The sequence below is a fragment of the Hypanus sabinus genome, chromosome 13, assembly GCF_030144855.1.
Source record: "Hypanus sabinus isolate sHypSab1 chromosome 13, sHypSab1.hap1, whole genome shotgun sequence".
NCBI classification, from domain to species: Eukaryota; Metazoa; Chordata; class Chondrichthyes; order Myliobatiformes; family Dasyatidae; genus Hypanus; species Hypanus sabinus.
The window spans coordinates 42,007,675-42,034,748 of NC_082718.1; the positions used below are offsets into that span (position 1 = coordinate 42,007,675).

Genomic DNA, 27,074 nt, shown 5'->3' on the forward strand with positions numbered 1-27,074 from the left:
TTTAAAAATAAAGAATGGGAAGATATTGTACAGATATTCATATTCAATACTGAATCATATTACTAAGTCATTACGTCATGTCTTAACTAGATACACCATGCATCAATGTTTCTAAAATTTACAAGCATTTGTGAATGATACAGAAGAGGTAGGGCCTTGTACAATACTGTTGTTACTGCATGGTTGGGAAATCCAGGTTAGAAGTGATCTTAGGGTTATTTCATCCAAGATTGGGATTTCTCTATATTTTGGAAATGGCCTGGCAATTGTTTGAGGGAAGGGGCGAGTTGGTTACCCTTGGCCTTGTTCACCGTCTTGTTTCCCTAAAGTCTTTGAGCTGTCCCAACTGTTTCCCCAAAATTTACTTTTGCATGTCCGTGCCCAATCCAAGTTCAAACCATATCCCAACAACATAGGACTGGAGGAAACCTAACACTGGTCCCTGGAGGTTGCTGCTTCAAACTCAAAATCTGAGCAACTTCCTTCCACCATAATGACTTATTTTCTGTCCTAAACATATTTCTACCTGGATTGTTCTGTGACCAAAGGCCTCCTCACAAGCACCATTCAACTGACAACATTACCTTTATTTGTACAATTAGTGATTTATTAAAACGGCTATTGTTCACGTTTGTAGTACTACCTGATGTTAGCAGTCTCAATTTCAGCACAAAGGCTGGTCATTGACTGCAGGAAGTGGGGTAGGCACATGTTCCTGTTTTCATCAACAGGCTCAGGTTGAGAGGGATGAGAGCTTCAAGCTTCTAGGAGTGAACATCACCAATACCCTGTCCTGGTTCAACCGTGTAGATGCTACAGCCAAAGAAGATCACTAGTCACTCTACTTCCTTAGGAGGCTAAAGAAATTTTGTATGTCCCTGTTGATCCATAGCAATTCTTATTGACACAGAGAGAGAGTACTCTATGTGAATGCAGCCTGGCTTCGTATGGCCACTCCTCAGCCTGTGACTGCCACAAACTCAAGAGTAGTGGACACAGCTGAGCACATCATGAAAACCAGATGCCCTCTGTGGGCTCTGTCTATACCTCTCACTGCCTTATTAAAACAGCCAGTACAATCAAAGACCCCCCCTCACCCTGGACTTCCTCCTTTCTCCCCTCTCCCATTGGACAGAAAATATAGAAGCCTGAAAGCACATAACACCAGGCTTAAGGACAACTTCTATCCCACTGTTGAAAGATGATTGAACAGTTCCCTCATAAGATGGACTCTTGACCTCACAATCTATCTCCTTATGACCTTGGACCTTATTGTCTACCTGCACTGCACTTTCTCTTTAGGTACTGTTTAGCACTGAATTCTGCATTCTGTCATTGTTTTACCCTGCACCTTGTCTATGCACTGTGTAATGATTTGAACATTATAAACAAAGTGGAAGACAAACCTTTCACAGTACTTCGGCACATGAGACAATATTAAACCAATTTCAATTCCTTTTGCCACTGTCTTTCCCAAATACTCCTTAGATTATGAATTCTATGAACCTATCAACAACACTTCAGCCAGACTTGACTAGTTTACCAGGTCTACCCTTCTCTCTCTTGCTGAATAAGTATATGACATTTGCTACATAAACACAGCCATTGTACCATGGATTTGAAAATTGTGGCACCCTTAGGTTGCTTTTCAGCAGTAGGACAGAACCTGCTGTCAAGGTCAGCATTTTGCTGTTCTTTTCAGAACCAATCCCTGTTCCAGACTTCCGCATCCAAGCAGTGTCTGGTTCACAGAAATTATGAACAATTAACCTACTAATTTGGTGAAGCAATTATAGAAACAGACCAGAAGATGCCTAATGTAAAATTGTTCCGCTAGGAAAAACATATTTTGGTGATTTAAGAAGAGATCCAAAACAGGTATGGTATGGTGCAGAAGTCTTGGGCCCTTAAATATATATATAAAACTAGGTGCCTAAGACTTTTGCACAGTACTTTATTTATCAATGTGGAATGGAGAGTGAGTTTATAAATCTGGCTGGAGCAAACAATGTTAGGAATGGTGAGTGTGGAGTGCTGTGGGAGGGAAGTGGGACATGTGGCAGAAAAGGAGTGCCAGGACCAGGGGGTGGCACAGATGCAGACTCATCCAGCCCTGATATACCAGGCAAAGTGACTTGATTACAAACAATTGGTTTATTGATCATTACAGAATGTCTCTCTGGTGCATCTCACTCCCTCTCCCTTCCCCTTTCCCCAAACATGATTCCCCTCTCCCTGCCCCTTCCCACCCTCAGTCCACAATAGAGACCCATATCAGAATCAGGTTTATCATCACTCTCATATGTCAAGAAATCTGTTGATTTTTTTTGTGACATCAGTACTTTGCAATGCATAAAATTATTTCAGCACTGTGCAGTCGTCTTAGGCACCATGGCGATATATATGAGCCTAAGACGTTTACACAGTACTGTAGATTCTAAAATGTGACTGCAGGAAATTACAGCTAAAGAAGATTTAGAAAGGAGGTATTTTTGCTGCAAGCCTTGCTAATGAGAAAAAGAACTCCCTTTTCCCCAGTGAATCTGCTGTGTTAAAGTCGGGGAGTTTCACTGTGACCCAGATATAGAGTGCCCATTGCAAATACGCCTGAAACTTCCCAGAGAGTGTTAACAAAAACAAGGTGCTCATGACACACTAAAGGCATGGAACTCAGTTAGTAAGCTAGAAAATGATGAAAAGCATAAGGAAGAATTGACAGTGTTATTATGAAAGACAAAATATGAATATGAGGAAAGTTTAAGACGCTTTCTATGATGTGTTTCATTCAGGTGCACAGAAGAGTCATCAAAAATAATATGAAGTTATAACATCCAGGTAACAGTGAAATCTCCAATTTTGATATCAGGATTCAAATGCAAAGCATGTTTACTGGAAAGTAGTAAGGCTTTTTTTCACATTAGCCAAGGATTTTAATAACTCACCAATTTTCCTTGTAAAATTCCTGAAGCACTTTAGTGAAACTATTTTGTGATATGTTGATTATTTTGTAAATGTTATATACTCACGTTGAAACTAAACGATTAAGTAAAAGCTGAAGAAATTGAGCAATTTACTGTCTGGATTTGTTATTCTCCACTTAATTTTCTGTTACGCAATGAGATTTGACAGTTTTGTTCTGCCGCACCCTCCAAAAGGACCACAACCTTGTCATAGGGTTTGGAGGCTCATGTGCCTCAATACCCTGGAGTCGGGGGCTTTGTGCTTTGACTCTTGATAGGGTTACCCATGCCAAACAGGCCCAAGACTAGTGGCCAGTCTAAGAGTGGTCTACTGATCCTTCAGGTTCAGGGGTTCACCCCAACCCTGACTGGTCAAAAAACTATAGTTACAGAAACAGCAATGAAGAATTCTTCTATATTTGCGTGCAGTGGAATGGCCGAGGACACACAGAGATGGAGGACCTTCATTGCTGTCCTTACCACCAGTGGCATAACGGGCAGTAAGTAAGTTCTGCTGTACAGGACATCTTATCTGGTGGAAACATTCGTTCTGCTATCATTAGGAAAATTACTATTAATGGTTACACAAAGGATTTCTACTTTCTTTATGGTAGATCCTAATTCAACAAAACAGCCTTTAATTTATTCACATTTAGTCTATGAAAATTTTGGTTGGTATTTTGTTTGAAGTTCTAGTGCAGACCATCTATTTCCTTTAATGTACGAAGAGGGGCAAGGTTCTGAAAATCCTCTGCATAAATCGCAAGAGCTAATTAATTAAACTGCAAACAAAGAAAGGGGAACACTAACCTAAATATCAACGTTATGGCCTAATCACTTCATTTCTATTAGATGTCCTGTAAGTTACTTTATCCAATGGAATTTCAGAGAACGTAAATTACTTCATCAGAGAAATAGAGATGGGGAAGTATCCTAATTTGAACTGCATGGAAAGTAAATATGAGTAAATTAATCATGGTTAAACAAAGTAAAGGTGGTCTAGTGGCATTGGCTGGTGGATGGTGCTGAGTTCGAACCCAGCCAGGGTCCCAACCTGGGCATCAGCAGTACCTGTGTAGAAGTAAGGCCTGGCAATCTTGCCATGAAAACCCTATGGACAACTATCTTAACCATAGGGTCGCCACGAGTCGATGGCACGCAACAACAACAAACAAAGTAAAACAAAAGGAAAAGCAATAGTGGTTCAGGATCAGATCTGAGGTTCCAGTTTCAATCCGTCCAGGAATACAATGGAAACTTTAAAAGTTTTTTTTTTGAAATTCAATGTTTCTCTAATTCTAGACATAATAATTGTTTCAAGTCTTTGATTAGTTACGTGGATGGTTGAGACTTGTGAAAAAGCTTGTCTGGATGAAATTTTGGTTGTTAAGTATAGGGGACAAAGATAGGAATCATTAAAATGGTAATTGTTGTTTTGATTGGCTAGAAATATGGAGAAATCCAAAGAAAAGCTTAAGTGAGTGAGCAAACTTGCTGACAGTTTTTAGAAGATACAAGCTTTTAAGAGGGCTTGTCTATGACATACCTTAAATTCCTGCTGAAAAAACTAGCAAAAATAAAACACAGTGTTTCTGAACAAGTCTGTGTAAATGGCAAACTTTATATATTATTTTAGTGAGTTATGATGAAAATATTTCCAATGTACTCTCTTTAGAATTGATTCTCTTTAATTACTGAGCAAAATTGCATTGGTTTTGGTCCAGCTGAAGTCTGCTGTTGTCCTCCTTTGAGCTTAATTCATTTCCACGTTTCACACCATCTAAAACGTTAATATTGTGCCTCATTCCCGTCACTGGAGTCCAACACTCAGTCCACCTGCCATTCTTTTCCGCTTTTCAGCTTTCAACCATCACGGCCACAGGGTCCTTAACTCTATGAGGTTTGCTTTTCACTGACATCTGTGTAGCGGTTACTCGAAAACAAACCGAAGCCACTGAGAGACCGAGTACGGGAGTTGACACTGTATGATGTGCTTCCAAATAACAGAGTTCTAAGTCGAAAAAATTGCATTCAATCCTTCATTAGGAAACCAGCAAAGACAAATGATCTCATAGCGATAAAAAAACAAAGAAACTAAATTAGTGATATAGTGAAATAATAGTAATTAGTATTCAAATTAGCATGATTATGCGGTCAACATATATTTAAAAAAATCATGCCCCCTGGTTCACTCTCTCTCTCAACCAAATTAACTTAACTAATGGGTAGTATTGTGGCTTTCTAAATACTTACATAAAAATTGCTGTGTAGGCCTAATTGTTTAATGCTACTGTATAGTGACGTTGACACTAAAACTGGATCAGGCTTGTATTTATACTAAGATATGGTTTGTTCTATGAGTTTGTATTTTAAAGCAAGATTTTGATGAATGATGTTTGCCACTTAATTGTGCCTGTGTAAGTAATCAGATTGAGTTAAACTGCAACAGGATCCTGCAATGTGTTGGATTGTTTCTGGTTAATATTATTTTTTTTTCTCAGCTCAAGCTGGTAAAGCCTGTGTTGTGGGCATAGCCAAGCACACTCATTTCTCAATTGCTAGGAATTTTTGGACTATTCTAGTGGCTTTCTGAAGATTTACATAGGTATTGCTGTGTTACCCTAATTGCTTAATGCTATTATATAGTGCCTTTGGAATAATACCAGTTGTAGATATTAATATTGGGACAATGTATACCTTGTTTGTGTTCCAAAGTCTTTCAATTTCATCTTTTAATTCAGCATATTTCTGGTGTTTTCTCTTATTGCTTTCTATAACCTGTGTGTGTTTGGAATGGCTATATCTATTAGATAAGTTGTTCTTGCTTGTTATTATATCCATACAGTTATTATGGATTGTCCTATCTATAACAACTGATCAGTCATAATATAATTTTTGGTATTCTGACTCTGAAACTGAATCAGGCTTATATTTATAGTAAGGTGTGATTTCACTTATGACTTTGTATTTTAAAGCACGATTTTGATGAATGATGATTGATTGTGTCTGTGAAGGAACCCTAGATTGTTTTAAACTGCTACAGGGATGCTGCAATCAATGTGTGTTAGATTGTTTTTGGGTTTTTTTCTTGACATTTTCTACATTTACCATCTTGAATTTGTTGGTCTTTTATTATTTATTTTTGATAATTTTATGTGTTAATTGCCACAAGGAGCCCTCCTATTTCTATTATTATTATTATTTCTTTTTTTACTTCCTTTTTGTATTTTCAGTTTGTTGTCTTTTGCAGACTTTTTTTTATCCGTGCTGTTGAGTGTGGCCTTTCATTAATTCTAATATGTTTATTGTATTTACTGTGAATGGCCACAAGAAAATGAATCTCCTGGTTGTATATGGTGACATAAATGTACTTTGATAAAGGGTAAAATCTGAAGCCTTATAAACAATGTGACTTCTCACATCTTTACCCTGGGGTGCCATAAAAATGAATTAAAAGGGTGTTGGAGTATTGATAGAATAACATCCAGAACAGTGGAAAAGGGCCAATCCAACACTGAAGCGTGTTTTTGATTAACGGGGTTTGACTGTAATATACTACCCTCTGGTGGATAGGAAGGAAATAGCAACCTTCGTGCAGCAAAAGCTCATGAAACAGTAAAAAAGTGCAAAATACACAACTATCCTGGCTCGTTCTCAGTATCATGCAATAAAATGGGACTTCCACAGTTACTTTCTGGGGCAGGCTCAGTGACCTGATACACACCAAGTGGTGGGGGAGGGAAGGGAGCGAGGGAGAGATGTGTGTGTGTGTGTGTGTGTGTGTGTGTGTGTGTGTGTGTGTGTGTGTGTGTGTGTGTGTGTGTGTGTGTGTGTGTGTGTGTGTGTGTGTGTGTGTGTGTATCTAATGGAGCAGTGGGAGGGAACCTATCAAATTAGGAACATCTCAAATTCTCACCATACAGGTTAACACTACGAGGATTACTTTGTCTGTCAGGGACAAAGGTATAGATAAAATAGGTCCATTAGAGCAACCACAGGGAGATATTGGCAGTAATTCTGCTATCTCCTCCAAATGAATGAACCCCATTAAATCAAGTAGTGCATAATAATTTTCATGCCCTCAGAATGTACGTGAAGGTGAACTGAATGCTACTGAAGACAGATGCCCAGGCCAATTTGTGAATGGATTCCTTGAGAAGGAACATATGAGGGAATATTATGTATCAATAAGGGGATGCTTCGCTGATTAAGAATGAACTATATCAGAGTTAATCTGTTCACAAACAAGAGAAAACCTGCAGATGCTGGAAATCCAAGCAACACGCTCAAAATGCATCTTCACTGTGCAGTTGTCCCAGTGTTGAGTGAGGAGCCAATGAAATACCATCTGCTGTTGACCTGTTGTGACGGTAGGCAAATTGGAGCAGATCCAAGTCACTTCCCAGACAGGAGTTGATATGTTTCATCACCAGCCTCTCAAAACACTTCATCACAGTGGATGTAAGTGCTACTCAATAATAGTCATTGAGGCAGGTTACCAGTTTTTCTTAGGCTACAAGAACAATGTAATTGCTACAAGAACAATTACAAACACCACTGAAGGCTCTTGGGCTGAAATGTCGGCTGTACTCTTTTCCATAGAAGCCACCTGGCCTGCTGAGTTCCCACAGCATTTTGTGTGTATCAGTGTTAAATATCCTAATAGGGACTGTGGTTTAGCAGGCTCCTTATGGAAATAGGAGTTAATAAGGAGTTGCTGGGGGATAAAGCTTGCGATGTTTCACCGGGTATAACCCATTATTGTAATGTCTGCTGTTCTTCAGCCTCTGTCTCATACCCCCTCTGGTTCATAGCTGAACACTGACCTTCCTCTGGCACCAGTTGCTGCTTTTAGATCACTAGCTTGTGCAGCGTGCAAAACAGAAGAAGAAACTCTGCACTTGGTGGACATACCCGGCTGGGCACCCCAGCACAGAAACTTCATTTGTCTTTTAAAAAATCGCCCTCTCCACAACGAGTCTGAAAATCTCACCGTTCTTGTTGCGGGGGGTATTCGCTGGCTGTGGTAGGAGTGTGGATCGGTATCAGGAACCAGGGGAGGCTGAGGGCGGCCCTTGTCCATTGTCTCACTTCAGAAAAGAAGCCACAGAACTTACAGGCAAGGGGTTGATGCCCGAGTGGAGCATCTGCTTCTAGATTGACTGCCAACCCGTTGAACAGGCTACAGAGTCATCAGCCAACGAAACATCACAAGTTGCTGCTCTGGGGGGAGGGTCAGAGCAGGGTGTCAAATCTGAAGCATGCCGCAGAGTGAACTTAAATAACTCATGGCTTCCATAATAGCATCAAAGTACATGATACAGGTGGATTAATTTTCAAAGGAGTTTTGAAAGTACAGTAATACTCAGATAATCTGCTATCAAATGATATAAAAATCCTGATAGTGCAGCATCTGGCTTGTTGGTTTATGTTTTCTCAATGTGTATTCCTATGGGAACCCATTTTGCATGCAATCTTTCAACTCACTGTGCCTTGAAACTCTCATGTGTGTTTCAATTCATGGGGACGCCAGTTCCTATGCACCCTTTAAACCCAGAGGATTAACTGCAAAATGTATTATTAAAAAAATTAATTTTCTTAAAAGTAAGCTGGGATATTAATGCTAATAATACCCAATACCAGAAAATCTGCTAATCCATCACCAATGTGTCGAGATTATCAGAGATTACTGTACTTATGTGGTATTTGTAGTTGTACTTGTAGCAATTATGCAATGCCTAAGAAGAATGAGGTAACCTGCCTCAATGACTATTATCGACTAGCACTTACATCCACTGTGATGAAGTGTTTTCAGAGGCTGTTGATGAAATATATCATCTCCTGTCTGGGAAGTGACTTGGATCTGCTCCAATTTGCCTACCGTCACAACAGGTCAACAGCAGATGGTATTTCATTGGCTCCTCACTCAACACTGGGACAACTGCACAGTGAAGGTGCATACATCAGAATGCTCATCATTGATTACAGCTTGGCATTCAATATTATCATCCCCTCAAAACTAATCAAAAAGCTTCAAGATCTTGGCCTCAATACCTCCTTGTGCAACTGGATCTATCACATATAAAGCCCTCTCCTCCACTGAGCACTGTTGTAGGAAGCCAGCATCCATCATAACTACCCATGTCATCCTCTCTTCTTGCTGCTGACAGCAGGAAGAAAATATAGGAGCCTTAGGACTCACATTACCAGGTTCAGGAACAGTTATTACCCCTCAACTATTGAACCACTGGAGATAACTTCATTAAAAACTTCTCTTGTCCCATCACTGAACTGTTCCCAAAACCTATGGACTTAATTTTAAGGACTCTTCATCTCATGTTCTCGATCTCTATCGCTTGCTTGCTTATTTGTTTATTTATCTATCTAACATTGAGATATGCATGTTCTCTCTTTTGTATTTTCAGTTTGTTATCTTAAGCACTTTGGTTGTTTGTCCACTATTAGGTGTGGTCATTCATTGATTCTGTTATAGTATTCCTGCAAGAAAATGAATCTCAGGATTGTATAGGGCAAGGGTGTCAAACTCATTTTAGGTCACGGGCCAGATTGGGCAAAATGCAGCTTCATGCGGGCCGGATCAGTCGGGCGCGAGCGAACGCAGCTTTCATTGCCTCCGTTTTTTCAGCCTGTTCTCATGTGCCTCAGTCTCTGCTATAACTACAAAGTGTTTCACTTCACAAATTCCATTTCTTATGAAGAAGACTGCTGAGCAAGTATTATTTTTATGATTGGTATTAACTTACAATCATAGGCTTCATATCGCCAGGCCATTAATAATTAAAATAATAGATCTATCTAAAATGATCTCGCGGATATAATTGTACGCCGGGCCGGATATGGCCCACGGGCCTTGAGTTTGACACCTATGGTATAGGGTGATATATGTACTTTGATAATAAATTTACTTCGAACTTTTGAATTATTTTTTGTATAACCTGGTCAAACTACAAAACTATTCACAGAACTAATGATGCTGCGTTTGATTTTGCAACTAAAGAACAGAAGCACAAAAATACTGCTGGATCACAGTCATCCTCATGCACTGACAATGCCAATGAAGTGAGAGACACAACTCCCGAGAAACCTTAACTTTACTGAAGCCATGAAAAACATACTTCAGATCAAAGCACTCACTACATAATATCTAATCATTCATATTAATTTGCAGAAGAACATAGTTTTCAACAAAATACTAATGCTTATGACCAGGTGGAATTTGTCATTACAAAATATCTCTCTCACTCTGAAGACGCAATGAAGGCTATAAACTGCAAATCTGTATAAACGATAACAGTATGTGCACACCAGAAGGCAGAAACTTGCCTCATTAAATTGTGAAATTAGTACACGTCAATTGCACCATTACGAATATGACAGTAAAGAAAATCTTTTAGCAATGGTGCAAAGAAAATCAAATGCCATACATTACAGCTCAGGGCATCAGAGTTTGGAATTCAATGCTGATGCCAGCTGTAAGTGTAAATGTTCTCCTAGACCCAATCCGACCTAAGCAGTTCCTTAAGGTTGCTATAGCTGGGGAAGGTTGGGTGGGGGGTGGGGGGGGGGGGGTTGGTAATGGGAAAAGCTCGCATTACCTATTAAATGCTCCCAATGGATTGTGAATTAAATACCTTTTGATAACCAAGTCCAGCTCCTAGCCTTCACACGTGGCTTAGCTACTAAACCTGGCAGAATTGTTTCTAGTGAAACAGGAAAAGAGGCAATGACAGGTAACTGGCTCCTTGAAACTAGTTGCTTTGGCAAATGGGGTCCATCAGCTGTGGTTGGCAGCTCATCTACGAGAAGGAAAAATCTGATCCCATGGCATTCGGTGTGCTTTGGCTATACCCACTCATGGGGAAGACTTTGGGGAAAAATCCAGAGCTGGAGTCCCTAAGGCTGTCTTACAACACTGACTGGCAACTCCTGCAATGCCGCTGGTGCCAAACCGTCTCGGTCTCTGCTGTTCCTTTGGATTCTTCAGCTGCACGGGGAGGGGTGGGGGTGCCTCTGCATGGGCAACAGCTTGCTCTCCCTATCATACTGCCTGCCTTGCATATCACATGGACAGTTAGGACGCAATATCCATTGTTGACCCCGACCAACACTCACTGCTAAGCTTGTCCAAGCAGAATCATTTTTCTCTGCAAAGGAGGAGGATTGAGAAGCTTAGGGTGAGGATTAAGGAGCTAACTTAGGCAGGTCTGGCTCCAGGTTAGACTTAGAGTCAGAGAGAGAGCATAGAAATGGGCCCTGTAGCCCAACTCATCCATGATGACAAACCATCTAAATTAGTCCCATTCACTCACACGTTCCATTTCTCTCTATTGTTAATGTACTTGCCTCAACCACTTCCCATGGCAGCTTGTCCTGCATATGCACCACCCCTCTGCATGAAAAAAGGGCCCCTCGCTTTCCTATTAAATCTTTCTCCTCTCACCGTGTGCTATGTAGCTTTTGACTCCCATTCCATTGGAAAAAGAGTGTCCACATAACTGGCCTGACGTTAGGAAGCCTCTCAAAGTCCAATGCTATATTCCCGTCGTGAGAGGCAGAAACGGGGAAGACTGGCCAACAAGGATCTGGTGAAGCTGTATAGGCCAATCCCCTGTAGGGTAATTGGTCATTGTAAATTATCCTGTGATTAGGGTAGGGTTAAATCAGTTGTTACTGGGCAGCACATCTCAAAGGGCCAGAAGGGCCTAGTCCATGCTGTATGCCAATAAACATAAAAAGTTCTCGTTTAAAAAAGCTGATTATATAACCCTTTTAAAAATGTTCATTGAAATTTGCTGATTGACAAGAACACCATGTCTTTTATTGTATTCCACCATCTCTGACTTCTTGATCACCCCAACTTCAGATATTCCACCAAAAGCAACCATACTTCAACAGGCAACATGTTAAACTCTGGCCCCAAAACAGTGCTGCCTCATTATCACCCCTTTCCTAATCCAAGTCCCTTTAAAACCTTAGGAGTTGGTCATCTCTCCTCTAATCCATCTTTTTATACATCACCATCAAATTATGTTTGATAACATTCTTACAAAACAGCTCAGATTGTCTTACTGTTCTCAATTTTTGAAATTTATTTTTGCACAAAGAGAGGTGGGTGCCTGGAATAGGCTGCCTTGGGTTGTGGAAGAGGGAGACACATTAAGGACTGCCTTTTGGGGACTCCAGCTCCGGATTTTTCCACGAGGTTACTCGTGAAGCTTTCTCCCCAAGTGTATGTAACAGCAAAGCAGTGGAAATTTGAGATCCGCGTTTTCCTTCTCGCCCCGCCTGGCGAGGCCCATTTGCACAAAGTGACTGATTTTAAGGTTGCAGTAACCCGCCTTTATAAAGGGTTCTTATGAAGCGTCTCGGCCCGAAACGTCGATCTATAGATGCCGCCAGGCCGGCTGAGTTCCTTCAGCATTTTGTGTGTAAAATTGCTTGGATTTCCAGCATCTGCAGATTTTCTCTTGCTAGTAACCCGCCTTTGCCCCTTTTGCTGACAAGTAGAAACGGTTCTGCCGGGCGTGGCAGCTAACCTACACATCAAGGCCTGGAGCTGGACTTGATTGTCAGAGGCAATTTGAGACACGCAGCATTTAATAGGTGACCCCCCCCCTCCCCCATATCAACCTTAAATAACTGTTTCGCTGTAGCACGTAAGGTAAACGGCGCTCTTGTATTCAAGAAAAATGAGAGCGCATTGATAAATATGCACAAAGACGAGACAATATGCAGATGCTGGAAATCCAACCAACACTTGCATTGCTTATGAATATACGCTGTTACTCTCCTTGCCCTACACCCCCACCACTCCAGTTCGGACTGAACGCTCACATATCAACGCTACCTGTTGGAATTTACCATTAACACAAGGGAGGTTGAGGCAGCCTGTTGATGGTGTACTGGGTTGTACGCTTAGTGCGGTATCACAGGTCTTGTGCAATATACTCTTCAGAGATGCTCAAAGGGAACTGTAAATTTAAACAGAATAAGGGCCGTTTTTGTTAGACGCGGGAATGGCAGGAGCGCTAGTGGTCCCCTCTTCGCCGACGGCCCCGGAGTTGGGTGTAGGGAGAAGTTTGAGCGCCCTTCTTCTGCCGGGAGAGGGTCGAGCGCTCCGGGCGAAACTGGCAACAAAATGCTGAGTGAGCTCAAGCAGAGGAGAAGAGCCGCGGGTGGCAGCAAGCAAGGCGATTCCGCCAGGGAGCAGGAAGCGAAGGAGAAGACATCGGAGGAGCCGGGGAAGAAAGCGAAGCCTGGGCCGGGCAGGGAAGACAGCCGGGCGATAGACGTGAGGAGCGCCCTGTGTCTGCTCTCGCTGTTGGCCAGCGCGGCGCTCGCAGGGTGAGTGGACAGACAGACAGACGGGTCAAGTGGCGCTCGTTAGTTGTCCCCGTTTATAGGACGTTTCCCCCCAAACAACTTCGGGGTGGGGGGGGTGACTTGATCCAATAGATGGAAAAACGATAAGATTTCGTTCTGCGCAAAGTCGAGCATTTGAATGTTTTAATGAGACGAAGGCTCTGTGGTTTTCTGATGATCCAAAAATATTAAAAATTCTCCGTGTTTTTCTCTGCGTGTGGAGTCTCTGTCGACCACATTGCCGAGTCACGGAATGTAAATCGAAATCTTGAGGTTTTTTTTTGGCAACTCCCCTGACAAGAGTTTTACTGGCGCCGAGAGTGGGAGCACCAACCGCACTCGTCCCAGTCAGCCTCGGAGCCGTTTCACTTGGCTCCCCGTCCGTTATCCGAGGGAACAATGCGTGCATTGTGACCCGTGGAGCTCCCTATTCGCTCGGCGTAGTTTTATTTTTAATAAGACTCGGGAGTATGGTTTACGAGTGTCTCGGGAGCAAGAGAAAGTGGGCAGATGCTGAATATCAAAGTGCTGGAGGAACTCGGGCAGCATCTATGGAAAAGAGTTAAACCGTGGACGTTTCGGGCTGAGACCCTTCATCGGGACTAGAAAAATGAGGTCGGAATGAGAAAATTGGGCGGTGTGGGGGGGGGGGGAGAGGAAGAAGTAGTAGGAGGTGGTAGGTGATAGGCGGAACCGGGAGGGGGGGGGTGAAGTCAGGAGCTGGGAAGTTCTTTGGCGAAAGAGATACAGGGCTGGAGAAGGGGGAATCTGATAGGAGAGGGTAGAAGACCATGGAAGAAGGGGAAGTGGAGGAGCACCAGAGGGAGGTGTTGGGCAGGTAAGCACATAAGGTGAGAGACGGAAATGGGAATGGTGCAGGAGAAGGGGGACAGTTACCTGAAGGTCAAGAAATTGATATCCATGCCATCAGGTTGGAGGCTACCCAGATGGAACACAAGGTATTGTTCCTCGAACCTGAGTGTGGCCTGATCGCAGCAGTCCATGGCCTCCTCTATTGCTGCATTGAGTCCACTCTCAGGTTGGAGAGGCAACACGTTATATTCCATCTGGGTAGCCTCCAGCCTGATGGCATGAACATCGATTTCTCAAACTTACGGTAATTGCCCTCTTCACCACTTTCCTCTCTCCTTATTTCCTCACCTGCCCATCACCTCCATCTGGTGTTCCTCCCCTTTCTTCCTCGATCTCCTGTCAGATTCCTCCTTCTCCTGCCCTTTATCTCTGTCACCAATCAACTTACCAGCACTTTACCTCTCCCAGTTCCAATTTCACCTATCAACTACCACCTTGTACTTCTTCCTCCCCTCCCTCCAAGTTCTTACTCTGACTTCTCATCTTTCTTTCCCAGCCCTGACAAAGGGTCTCAGTCCGAAATGATGACTGTTTACTCTTTTCCGTAGGTGCTGCCTGGCCTGCTGAGTTCCTCCAGCATTTTGTGTGTGTTGATTAGATCTCCAGCATCTGCAGGTTTTCTCATGTTTGTGATTTGCCACTTGCTGTTACGTTATCAACCCATCAGCAAAAATGGAACTTTGATGTCTGATGCCTGATTCCAGTGACCTTTTAATGTGATTGGATAGATTGTTAATTGAAAATAAACAAAGTTTAATTAAATCTGAATTGCTGATAAAATCTTCTGACAGGTTTTTCCTTTGTCTAAAGTGTACTTGTATTCAAGTTCGCTTGTAACCTACATATTGTTGCGACAATCTTCTGTGGCAGCAGAGAGTGCAGTGGATTTCTCACAGAATGTCAGAGGAGTCCCCACCCTGTCTCCTGTAAAAATGCTATTCTTTTTTCTCATTTGCTTTGTCTCTGCTCCACCTGTTCCCAGGATGGGGCTTTTTTTTTCCCAGGCAACATTGCTGGAAGGAAATGGACTAATGAAATTGCAGTTTGGGACCCTACCTTTACAGTTTATTCCACACCATAGATGCAGCGTGACCTGCTGAATTCTTCTGGCATTTTGTGTGTGTTCTTCTAAATCTCTGCACCTGCCGAATCTCTTGTGTCACATTTTCTGAGACCAAGGTTCAATTCTGACCTGGTACTGGCTGTGTACAGTTTGCATATTCTCCCTCTGATTGCATGCATTTCCTCTCTTGTCCCAAAGAGATGCAAGTTGGTGGGTTAATTGGCCATTTAGTATGTTGGTGAGAATCCTTGGGAGGTAATGGGAATTTGGGAAAAATTTGATGTGAGTGCAGATGCTATAGTATGGAGCAGCAGACTATCTCCTGGAAGAGTTCAGTGGGCTAGAAAGATATTCACTATGTAGAAGTTTAGGGTGATAGCCCTTCATCAGGAGTTTATTACCGATGTTGCTTGTTGAGCAGTATAGAAGACGCAGTCTTTGTGCTGTGTAACTATGATCCTTGAGGTGCTTTCCATCACAAGCTCAAATATAACAGTTCCAGTTCAACAAGAGCAATGGCAAGTTGTTTTTCTGCCATTGTGTCAGATCTTAATCCCATGTGCCTGCTGTAACATGGTCATCCCTTGTCTGAACTTCTCTGATCAAATGTAGAGGCTCGGCCCTGTTGATCTGAAGCACCCTGGACTTTAGCAATACTCGAGCAGCAACAAGATCTTGGGTAGTGAACCACAGAAGCCCTATTCAAAGAAGAAGATCCCTGAACACTATGCCTTACCTGCGTCCTTTCTGGTTGTCTGAACTCTCAGGGTTTCTGAATCATTCTGACAAATGGAAACATTAACATTTTTAAAAGTGAAGTAAAATTAGCTGATAACACATAAAATTGACTTTAAGAAAAACTGAAATAATTTAAAGTAAGTAATTTAATTTTCCCTTGCCCCTCAATCCTTGTGACCCTACAATCCCAATGACTGAGATCATTGGGATCATGAACCCTGGCACATGATTTCCCACTCTCTGTCTCTCCCACTCTCCCCGCCCCACCCCAATCCACATGTAACCCAGGTTAATTAAACCCAAAGATGTAAAGTTAGAAAGTTCCACTTGTGGAGGGATGAAAATGAGGTTTACTGATCTTTAAAAAAAAGAGAACTTTGAAAAAAATGTGTTGTGGGAGAGGAGGCGTGGCTGACACAGTCACAGACAAGAAGAGAAACACAGCAACGATTAGAGCTGAAGACATGAACCATTAAGAGTGGAATTAGTAGTGAGTATCTTTACCCTACTAACTTGAAATCCTCGGGGGGAAATCCGTGGAGGAGAGGCAATAGCGATAAAAGATTTGTTGAAGCTATGGCTATAACACGCAGCAACTTTAACGAGACAATATCGGCAGAGACAAGTGTCCGAGATCCTTATCACGTAGTCGGGAATTAGTTCTGTAAAGTCATACCAAATTTTTGGACAAGGTTGTGAACTGACTTGCTGTGGATGATAAACTATTTCATTCCAATGAACTAAGAAAGAAGATGGTGAGCTACCCAAGATTTGATGAACCAGCACGGGAACAAAATGTGTAATGATGCAAAGGATATAATACAGTTAGATGTATAAGTTATTTTCATTCAAATAATACTCATCTGATTTTCTGAAAGAACTGATTATTTTTGTAAAGACTTTGGTAAGTTACTGATGAGATTTACTTTGTTAAAAGTTGTGATGTTGGAGAATTGTCGTGAAGGGAGTTAAACTGTGTATATATAATTTTTGAATTTGAATTTAAACTTGTAGATTTACTGCCTGGAACTGAAACTGCAGTTACTATAATACTTGAGAATAGGAATTATATTTGGTTTTCTAACTAACGAAAGATAAGTAAAAAAGGGAAAGGTTAGTCTGTAAGCCTTTAAATAGGGAATAACACTAGATCAAACTAGTTAGAGAAATTGGGGTAACAAAGGTTATTCTGAGGAATCTCACTGATTCTATTTAAAAAGGAATTTGTTTTGGTTTGATATCTAAGATTTGGAACCTAAACAAAATGTTGGAATATTGAATTGTTCTTGCTCATGTACATATTTTTTTCTTATAAACAAACCTTATCTCTAGAAGTATGTGGTTTCTATTCACTGCCTCCTTTCAATACCTAGAATCTTCTGATGGCCTACTGGCACCTAGTAAAATATGATTTTCTCAAAGAGTGCAGCGACTAGTCACACACAATAAGACTGGTGCTACACAGGTGTTACACGCAGCTCCCCTTTCAGTGGATTGAGCTACAGGATTAAACACTAATGAAGTTTAAAGTACATTTTATTATCTAAGTGCATATAGGTCACCGTATACAAGCCTGAGATTCAATTTCCTGAGGACATACTCAGCAAATCTATAGAATAGTGACTTTAACACAATCAATGAAAGATGAACTAGAGTGCAGAAGACAGCAACTATGCAAATGCAAATATAAATAAATAGTAATAAATAACAAGAACATGAAATAGCAAGATAAAAAGTCCTTAAAGTGAGATAATTGGTTGCGGGAACATCTCTAAAGTAAGATGTAGTAATTGCCTTTGTTCAAGAGCCTGATGGTCAAATTCTTATGGGAATTTATTATTTATTTGAAACAATGAAGTGTATTCGAATGTTAGGTTCCAGAAACTTTCTGTAGTTTAGAATTTCCACACTTGACTACACATTACAGAAGTCCTAATCTTGCTGGCATTTAACTGGATAAATTATCAGAAATTTTGACATTGTTTTAGAATTAGAGTTAGCATTTTATTTCTACATTCATCTCACATGAGGGAGTAAAAATCTTTACGTTGCGTCTCCATTGCTATGTACAAGCAATAAGGAAGGGAAACGTGGGAGGATATTGCCCAAACACTAAGATTATATATATACATAATTATCTTGTATACTCGTATGTACTGTTAGATGTGCAAAATCAGTGCAGATGCTTTTCCATTTAAAGTGCAGATATTCAACAGCTGCAGAGAAATATAAAACTTGGTGGCTACATGTTTCTGTTTCTTTCAAAATGGTACTTCTGAGAAACTTTTAGTTGAAACTTAGAACTTTTGAAGATCTGATCTCCTATGTGCTTACACTATTATTATCTAGTATGGTTCCCAACCTGGCATAAAAGAAGTTGGGAACCCCTGATCTAGAAGTTACAGATGCAGGATCATAAATGCCAGATTTCTTTTTTGCAGGGTTATGTTTCAGCAGTCAGCTAACTTTGCTGATTTGGAGCAGAAGTACCAGCAACTCTATACGAAACTTCAAGTTGCCCAGGCCTTGGAAGATGAAGTTAGCAAAGTTTCAAAAAAGGTAAATATAATGAAGGTACCTTGCAATAAAAAAAACGTAAAATATAGGGTTCTGTAAAAATCATGATAAAATTGTTCATATTTCGGATAAAATACAGTAACCAATTTTGGTACACAATTTCAATGGACAGAATTCTGGGAACCAACAAATCATCATATCAGGTCCTGATGAAATTTGCAATTGAATTCGATAAAGATAACTTTGTGAGCTAAAATCAGAAACTTATCATTATAATTGATAATTTGGTTTTATTAGGAGATGATAATCTGACATCAATTCAGCAGTCCGCACTTAATAATTATTGCTGTCTGTTTGTTTATTAAAATATTGATGAAATCGTCCATTGTTGTTTAGGGCCATTTGGGATTGGCCAGTGAATGTGGTCATGCCAGATTTCCCTCATTCACAGAAGAAATCAAGAAAATAGTTTAATAATCCAATACTGAAACCTACAAATTAAGCACTTGGGTGTTACTAAAAGCTATGGATACAGCTTTTATTCAGATCTCTTGTCCCAGTTCAAAGTAAATATATTAACAAAGTACGTATATGTCACCAAATACAATCCTGATATTCATTTTCTTGCGGGCATACTCAGTAAATCCAATAACCATAATTGAATCATTAAAAGACTGCACCCAATAGGGTGGGCAACCAGTGCGCAAAAGATAAACTACAAATAGAAAAGAAAGAAAGAAGTAATAATAAAAAATAAATAAGAAATAAATATCAAAAACATTAGATGAAGAGTGCTTGAAAGTTTGTCCATCAGTTGTGGGAACAATTCAATGATGGGGCAAGTGAAGTTTAGTAATATTCTCAAGGAATGAGATAATATCTTGTATATTGCACATTTAAAAATTATAAGCAATAGTTTTATCAATTTAAAAAAAAAATGTTTTGTCACTTTGTTTTCATGAGCATCTATTTTCTTATGATTATTTTATATTATATTAGAATATTTTAAGTGTAAGCTTGCATGTTAATACATCTACATCCCAGAAATATTTTAAGGCACTCAACCTATGAGATTTGATTTGAGTTTCCATGGGTAACAGATTTGTCAAACTTCTATCTTCCCTCAGTGTTCTAATGGCATGAAATTCAATTTGCATGCAAGTTAATTTTAAGTGGCATATTTAATGCATATTAAGCTTGATTAGTCATATATGTAAAACTATTACATAGTTTGGGGTTACGCAGTGCACAGTATATAGCTTACCCAAAGGGTGAGGAAGTTATTTTCAGTGCCAAAGCGGATGATGTTTTGATTTCTTAGCACAGGAAAAGATGAACATGCTTTGTACAAGAGCACATTCAGTTTTGATAAGGCTGTATTTCAAATAAGCTGTGTACAGCATAGAGGTCTTGGTCTCATCAGCACTGATTTAACTCATGAACAACTCTATGAACTACCAATGTTTCCAAAATCATCATGGATAATTTTCAAAGTAAGCAAAGGTATTGATTTAATATTAAAATAGATTGGTAAGTGGGAAGCCTTCAAAGGAGAAATTTTGAGAGTGCAGAGTTTGTATGTTCCGGTCAGGGTTAAAGGTAAAATGAAAAAGAATAAGGAACTTTGTTTCTCGAGGGATATTGGAACTCTGATAAAGAAGAAGAGAGAGATGTGTAACATGTATAGGCAACAGGGAGGAAATAATGCTTGAGGAGTATAAAAAGAGTAAGAAAATACTTAAGAAAGAAATCAGGAGGGCTAAAAGAAGAGATGAGGTTGCTTTGGCAGTCAGGGTGAAGGATAATCCAAAGAGCTTCTACAGGTATGTTAAGAGCAAAAGGATAGTAAGGGATAAAATTGGTCCTCTTGAAGATCAGAGTGGTCGGCTATGTATGGAACCAAAAGAAATGGGAGAGATATTAAATGGGTTTTTTGCATCTGTATTTACTTAGAAAACTGGAATGGAGTCTATGGAAACAAGGCAAACAAGTAGGGAGGTCATGGAACTTATACAGATTAAGGAGGAAGAGATGCTTGCTGTCTTGAGGCAAATTAGAGTAGATAAATCCCCAGGACCTGACAGGGTATTCCCTCAGACCTTGAAGGAGACTAGTGTTGAAATTGCAGGGGCCCTGGCAGAAATATTTAAAATGTCAATATCCATGGGTCAGGTGCCGGAGGATTGGAGGATAGCTCATGTAGTTCCATTGTTTAAAAAGGGCTCAAAAAGGAAGCCGGGAAATTATAGGCCAGTAAGTTTGACATCAGTAGTAGGTAAATTATTGGAAGGAATACTAAGAGATGGGATCTACAAGTATTTGGATAGATAGGGACTTGTTAGAAAAAGTCAGCATGGCTTTGTGCGTGTTAGGTCATGTTTAACCAGTCTATTAGAGTTTTTCAAGGAAGTTACCAGGAAAGTGGATGAAGGGAAGGCAGTGGATGTTGTATACATGGACTTAAGTAAGGCCTTTGACAAGATCCTGCATGGGAGGTTAGTTAGGAAGATTCAGTCGCTAGGTATACATGAAGAGGTAGTAAATTGGATTAGACATTGGCTGAGTGGAAGAAGCCAGAGAGTGGTAGTGGAGGATTGCTTCTCTGAGTGGAGATCTGTGACTAGTGGTGTGCCACAGGGATCAGTGCTGGGTAGTGTTATTTGTCATCTATATCAATGATCTGGATGATAATGTGGCAAATTGGATCAGCAAATTTGCTGATGATACGAAGATTGGAGGTGTAGTGGACAGTGAGGAAGCTTTTCAAAGCTTGCAGAGGGATTTGGACCAGTTGGAGGAATGAGCTGAAAAATGGCAGATGGGAGTTAATGCAGACAAGTGTGAGGTATTGCACTTCAGAAGGTCAAACCAAGGTAGAACATACAAGGTAAATGGTAGGACACTGAGGAGTGCAGTAGAACATAGGGATCTGGGAGTACAGATACATAATTCCCTAAAAGTGGCTTCACAAGTAGATAGGGTTATAAAGAAAGTTTTTGGTACATTGGCCTTTATAAATCAAAGTATTGAGTATAAGAGTTAGAATGTCATGGTGAGGTTGTATAAGACAATTGTGAGACCGAATTTGGAGTATTGTGTGCAGTTTTGGTCACCTAATTACAGGAAGGATATTAATAAGGTTGAAAGAGTGCAGAGAAGGTTTACAAGGATGTTGCCGGGACTTGAGAAACTGAGTTACAGAGAAAGGTTGAATAGATTAGGACTTTATTCCCTGGAGCATAGGAGAATGAGGGGTGATTTGATAGAGATGTATAAAATTATGATGGGTATAGATAGAGTGAATGCAAGCAGGCTTTTTCCACTGAGGCCAGAGGAGGAAAAAACCAGAGGTCATGGGTTAAGGGTGAAGGGGGAAAAGTTTAAAGGGAACATTGGGGGGGGGGTTTCTTCACGCAGAGAGTGGTGGGAGTGTGGAATGAGCTGCCAGATGAAGTGGTAAATGTGGGCTCACTTTTGACATTTAAGAAAAACCTGGACAGGTATATGGATGAGAGGGTTTGGAGGGATATGGCCCAGGTGCAGGTCAGTGGGACTAGGCAGAAGAATGGTTCGGCACAGCCAAGAAGGGCTGAAAGGCCTGTTTCTGTGCTGTAATGTTCTATGGTTCCAGAGAACTTAAGATTAAAATTTACATTGTCAGGCACCATCTTTGTCCTTTTAACAGCAAAGTTTTGAGTTCCTTTGCAGTTTCTTAGGAACTTCTGTAATCTTTAAATGTCTGGTTTCTGCTGTCATTATCTAGGCTTTCCAACGGTCCTTCTGCAACACCATTAGTGGGAAAATTGTGTAAATTCCTAAATATGTAATTTCTGCATATTTTTTGACTCAACTATAAATAGCATGTTATGAAAACTGGCAGAGATGCTACTGATAAATTTCTCTCATTTCATTGCCCAGGAGGTCCTTGTTATAATATTATCTGCAGTGAGCAGAGATTTTGGATGGGTACTTTTATTAATTTATGTTACCTTAATAATTGGCAATTTATATCAGAAGCCTCTGATGGTTCTGAAAGGTCATAAATGTGCTGAAGCAGTCAAGTCTTTTCATCAGCCATGTTATAAACGATCTGTCCAGACTTGCTTCAGCTTTATTAATTTTGCACTTCACTTTAAAATTGTGCCATAATTGGTCAAGGTAGCAAATCCCTTCCTTGGATGTAGGCATAATGAAAGTAATTTTTTTTTCTGCTCAATCGAATACTGTACAAGTGAAAAACCTGTTTGGAATTTTGCTACCAACAAAGAATCAAAGGAAATCTTTTACTGTCTCGGTGATCTACTATCTTTTGTCAAAGATACCCTCCAGTGGAATGAAATGCTTTGAAGTTTTTGTGTACAGCTGGATTTCTGGAATAATCTCTGATAATTGCTATGTCGGCTAGATATAGTATTTGGTATGTGTTACCTTTCTTCATTCATAATAAGAGTATATGTGGATTTGTTTTAATAGTTTCTGTAATTTGCCAGATCTGCTGGTCCAGACAAGTAATGGGATTTCAGCTGAAGCTACAGAAGTCAGTTGGGGGACTTTTAAAGAAGTTCCCTGCAATATAGATCTGAAGAGCTATACTCTACCCCATGCTCCATGAAAAAAAAATCTTTATTCCTGTACTTGAGCTGTTGTAATAAATTTGCCTGTAAAGTACTTTGATTGGCCTTTGGGTCAGAATAAATATAAAGGCATAGAGTCATAGAGCACCACAGCACCGAAACAGGCCTTTTGGCCCATCTAGTCTGTGCTGCACTGTTATTCCGCCACACACGTGGACCTTAGGCCCCCCCCCCCATCTCTCTTTCTTCCATGTACTTATCCAAACTTCTCTTAAGTGTGGCTCATTCCACACTTGAGCCACCCTCTGAGTGAAGAAGATTCCCCTTGTGTTCCCTCAAACATTTCACTTTTCAATCTTAACCTGTTAGCTTTAGTTCCAGTTTCACCCAACGTCTGGGAAAAGCTTGCATTTACCCCATCTATACCCCACTTAATTTTTTTACACCTCTATCAAATCTCCCCTCATTCTCTTCCGCTCGCTCCAAGGAATAAAGTTCCAAGCGATTCAATCTTTCCCTATAACTTAGGTCCTCAAGTCCCGACAACATCCCTGTAAATTTTCTCTACAGTCTTTCAACTTTATTGATATCTTTCTTGGGTAGGTGACCAGAATTGCACACAATGCTCCAAGTTTGGCCTCATCAATATTTTATACAACTTCAACACAACATCCCAACTTCTGTACTCAGTGCTGTGATTTATGAAGGCCAATGTGCCGAAAGTTCTCTTTATTACCCTATCTGCCTGTGATACCACTCCATATTTCCATGTCCCTTTTGTCCTTGTGCTCTTCAGTATCCCAGTATCACTCTGCAAGGCCTGCCCTGGTTTGTCCTCTCAAAATACATTACAGTTTGCCTGCATTAAAGTCCATCTGCCATTTTTCAAGGTAATCCAGATCCCGCTGCAAGTTCTGATAGCCTTCTTCAATGTCCACCACACCATTAATTTTGGTGTTATCGCACATTTGTTTATCCTGTTTACCACATTATCATCCAAATTATTAATATGAATAACATGGCACCGAGCCCTGCGGCACACCACTAGTCATAAGACTCCATCAGAGAGGCAACTATCTACTACCAGAATCTGAGTTCTCCCACTAAGCCAATGTTGGATCCAATTTACTGCTTCATCCTCAATGCCAAGTGACTGAACCTTCTAGATCAGCCTTCTATGTGGGACTTTGTCAAAGGTCCTTCGAGAGTCCGTGCAGACAATGTTTCCTGCCTTTCCTTGATCAATTTTCTTGGTAACCTCCTTAAAAAAAGGCACAATTGGCTAGACATGATATACCATGCACAAACCTATGTTGAATATCACTAATCAGGCCCTATGATATGTTCCTTAACTTATCTTCCAATAATTTATCCACTACTGGTGTTAGGCTCATTGGTCTATAATTTTCTGGCTTATTCTTGGAGCCTTTCTTGAATAACAGAACATTGTCTGGCCTCTGGTTTGCTCACACCTCAACTTGGCTCAGGATGTTTCAAATACCTTCTTTATTTATTTATTGAGATGCAGCACAGAGTAGGCCCTTTTACCCCCTTGAACTGCGCCACCCAGCAACTCCCGATTTAACCCTCACCTAATCATGGGGCAATTTACAATGACCAATTAACCTAGCAACCGGTATGTGTTTGGACCATGGAGCATCCGCAGAAAACCCACACAGTCACGAGGAGAATATACAAATTCCTCACAGGCGGTGGTGGGAATTGAACCCGGTCACTGGTGCTGTAAAGCGTTGTGCTAACCACTACGCTACCACGCCACCCTGTGTTACCTCTGCCAGGGCCTCCGTAGTTTCTGCACTACCCTCCCTCAAGGTCCAAGGGGACCTATGCACCCTAATTCGCCTCGAGACAGCAAAGCACCTCCTCTTCTGTAATCCTGGTATGGTCATGAACTCTACCCTTATGCTTTAGTTCTGTAGACCCTGTGACCGTCTTTTGAGTAAAAGCTCTATTAAGGATCTTACACATCTCTTTCAGTTCCATGCATAGATGGCCACGTTGATCTATAAGTTGTCCAATTTGTCCCTTGCTATCCTTTCTGCTTTTAATATCTCTGTAGAAGCTTTTGGGCGTCTCTTTCACCTTGTTTGCCAAAACAACTTCATGCTTTCTTATAACCTTCCTAATTTCCCTGTGAAGTGTAGTAAGTGTCATAATTTAAAACATTAATCTCTGTTTGAGAGGAGGTTCAACTCTGTGGGTCACTATTCTTGCTTTGATCGTTATAGTCTGAGATAATTCTTTCTCTCTTCAGGTTTTCAACTGTAGTTATGACTTTTGCTGGATTCTTTATAATATAATCATTTTTTAAATACAGGCAGTACCCAAGTTACGAACGTCCGACGTACAAACAACTCGTACTTACAAACGGCCTGCCATAAAGCCCATTATATTAAAAATTTGTCAGCATCTGCCATTTTAAGTCAGATCACGTTGCCATTAACACTGTGTTGAGTGTGTAACTTTGCATTTGGCTTAAATTTTTCTTAGCAAGATTCACCCTGATCCCCCTTTTCCAGTCAGCATCGACCCCACTTGTCCCATTTAATCTGTCTCAGTGCGGGTGGACTTTAGGACCCGGAGGAGCTTGGGACCTGCCGCCCGGGGCTGCTGCTGAATCCGCAGTGCTTCTGTTCCGTTGACAGAAATCGATCACGATTGAAAATAAAGTGGAAGTAATAAAGCGATCGGAAAGAGGTGAAACACCATCGGTCATTGGAAAAACGTTAGGCTGCAGTCAGAAAACGATTGGAACAATTTTAAAGGATAAAGTGAGAATAATGGAGCATGTGAAAGGCCCTACCCCGATGTAAGCTACAATTATTACTAAGCAATGAGGTGATTTAATTATTGAAATACAAACATTTCTTAAGTGTTTTATATGCATAGAAAGATAAAATATACGCTATATACTAAGACAAACATTTGACTACCTGATGCTAAATAATACCGGATGTACCTGTTCCAACTTACATACAAATCCGACGTAAAGATGGACTCAGGAACGGAATTCATTTGTAATCTTGGGACTGCCTGTACTCTGATTTAACCTTAAACAACCAAAAAAAACTGTTCGGTTTTTACCATGGATGTCTAGTCTCTATGTACCTGTATCCCTCACTGAGAAGGCCTAAAGCTCTGCACTTCTTTCTCAACAAAAAACCCAACAGATCCACCACCACCCTCTTCCATTTGGTGAAACTAGTTCTCACCCTCAACAATTTCTCCTTTAGCTCCTCCTACTTTTTCTAAACTCAAGGGTAGCCATGGGCATCCACATGGGTCCATGCCTGCCTTTTCATTGGCTATGGACAACAATCCATGTGTTAAGCCTTCCCTGGTAATGCTCCCCAACTCTTCCTATACTACGTAGACAATTCTATTGGTGCTGCTTCATGCACCCATGTTAACCTTGTCAATTTCATCAACCTTGCCTCCAACTTCCACCCTGCCCTTATATTCACTTGCTCCCTTTCTGATACCTCACTCCCCTTTCTAGATCTCTCGCCCTCCATCTCTGGAGATAAACTGTCTACCAACATATTTTATTAACCTACCGATTACCATGGCTACCTCTTCCCACCCAGTCTCCTATAAAAATGCCATTCCCTTTTCTCAGTTACTTTGTCTCTGCCGCATCTATTCCTAGGATGAAGTTTTCCTTTCCAGAACAACAGAGATATCTTCCTTCTTCAAAGAACAAAGTTTCTCTTTCTCTACCGTTCATGCAGCCCTCACCTACATCTACTCCATTCATGCTCACCTGTCTTCCTGATGCCTTAATAGGGATAGAGCTCCTATTTTCATCACCCACCAGTCCATCAGCCTCTGCATCCAGAGCTCTACTTCGCCTGTCATCTAACTTCTCATCTTTTTTCCGGTCCTGATGAAGAGTCTCAGCCTGAAACGTCAACTGTTTACTCTTTTCCATAGATGCTACCTAGC

General features: G+C 40.7%; 1 protein-coding gene across 2 annotated transcripts in view; it reads left to right on the plus strand.

Moving 5' to 3' along the window:
• Window positions 1–12,794: 12,794 nt before the first annotated feature.
• The window catches only part of LOC132403805 (inhibitor of nuclear factor kappa-B kinase-interacting protein-like), a 32,328-nt gene continuing 18,048 nt past the window's right edge, over window positions 12,795–27,074 (plus strand). Inside the window, exons 1-2 of one of the 2 annotated variants that reach the window (XM_059987505.1) lie at window positions 12,795–13,325; window positions 18,459–18,576. In XM_059987505.1, coding sequence (XP_059843488.1) covers window positions 13,120–13,325; window positions 18,459–18,576 — 324 coding nt within the window. In that variant the 5' untranslated portion in view covers window positions 12,795–13,119. The remainder of the gene's footprint in view (window positions 13,326–18,458; window positions 18,577–27,074) is intronic. The other variant, XM_059987506.1, reaches the window with a different exon arrangement.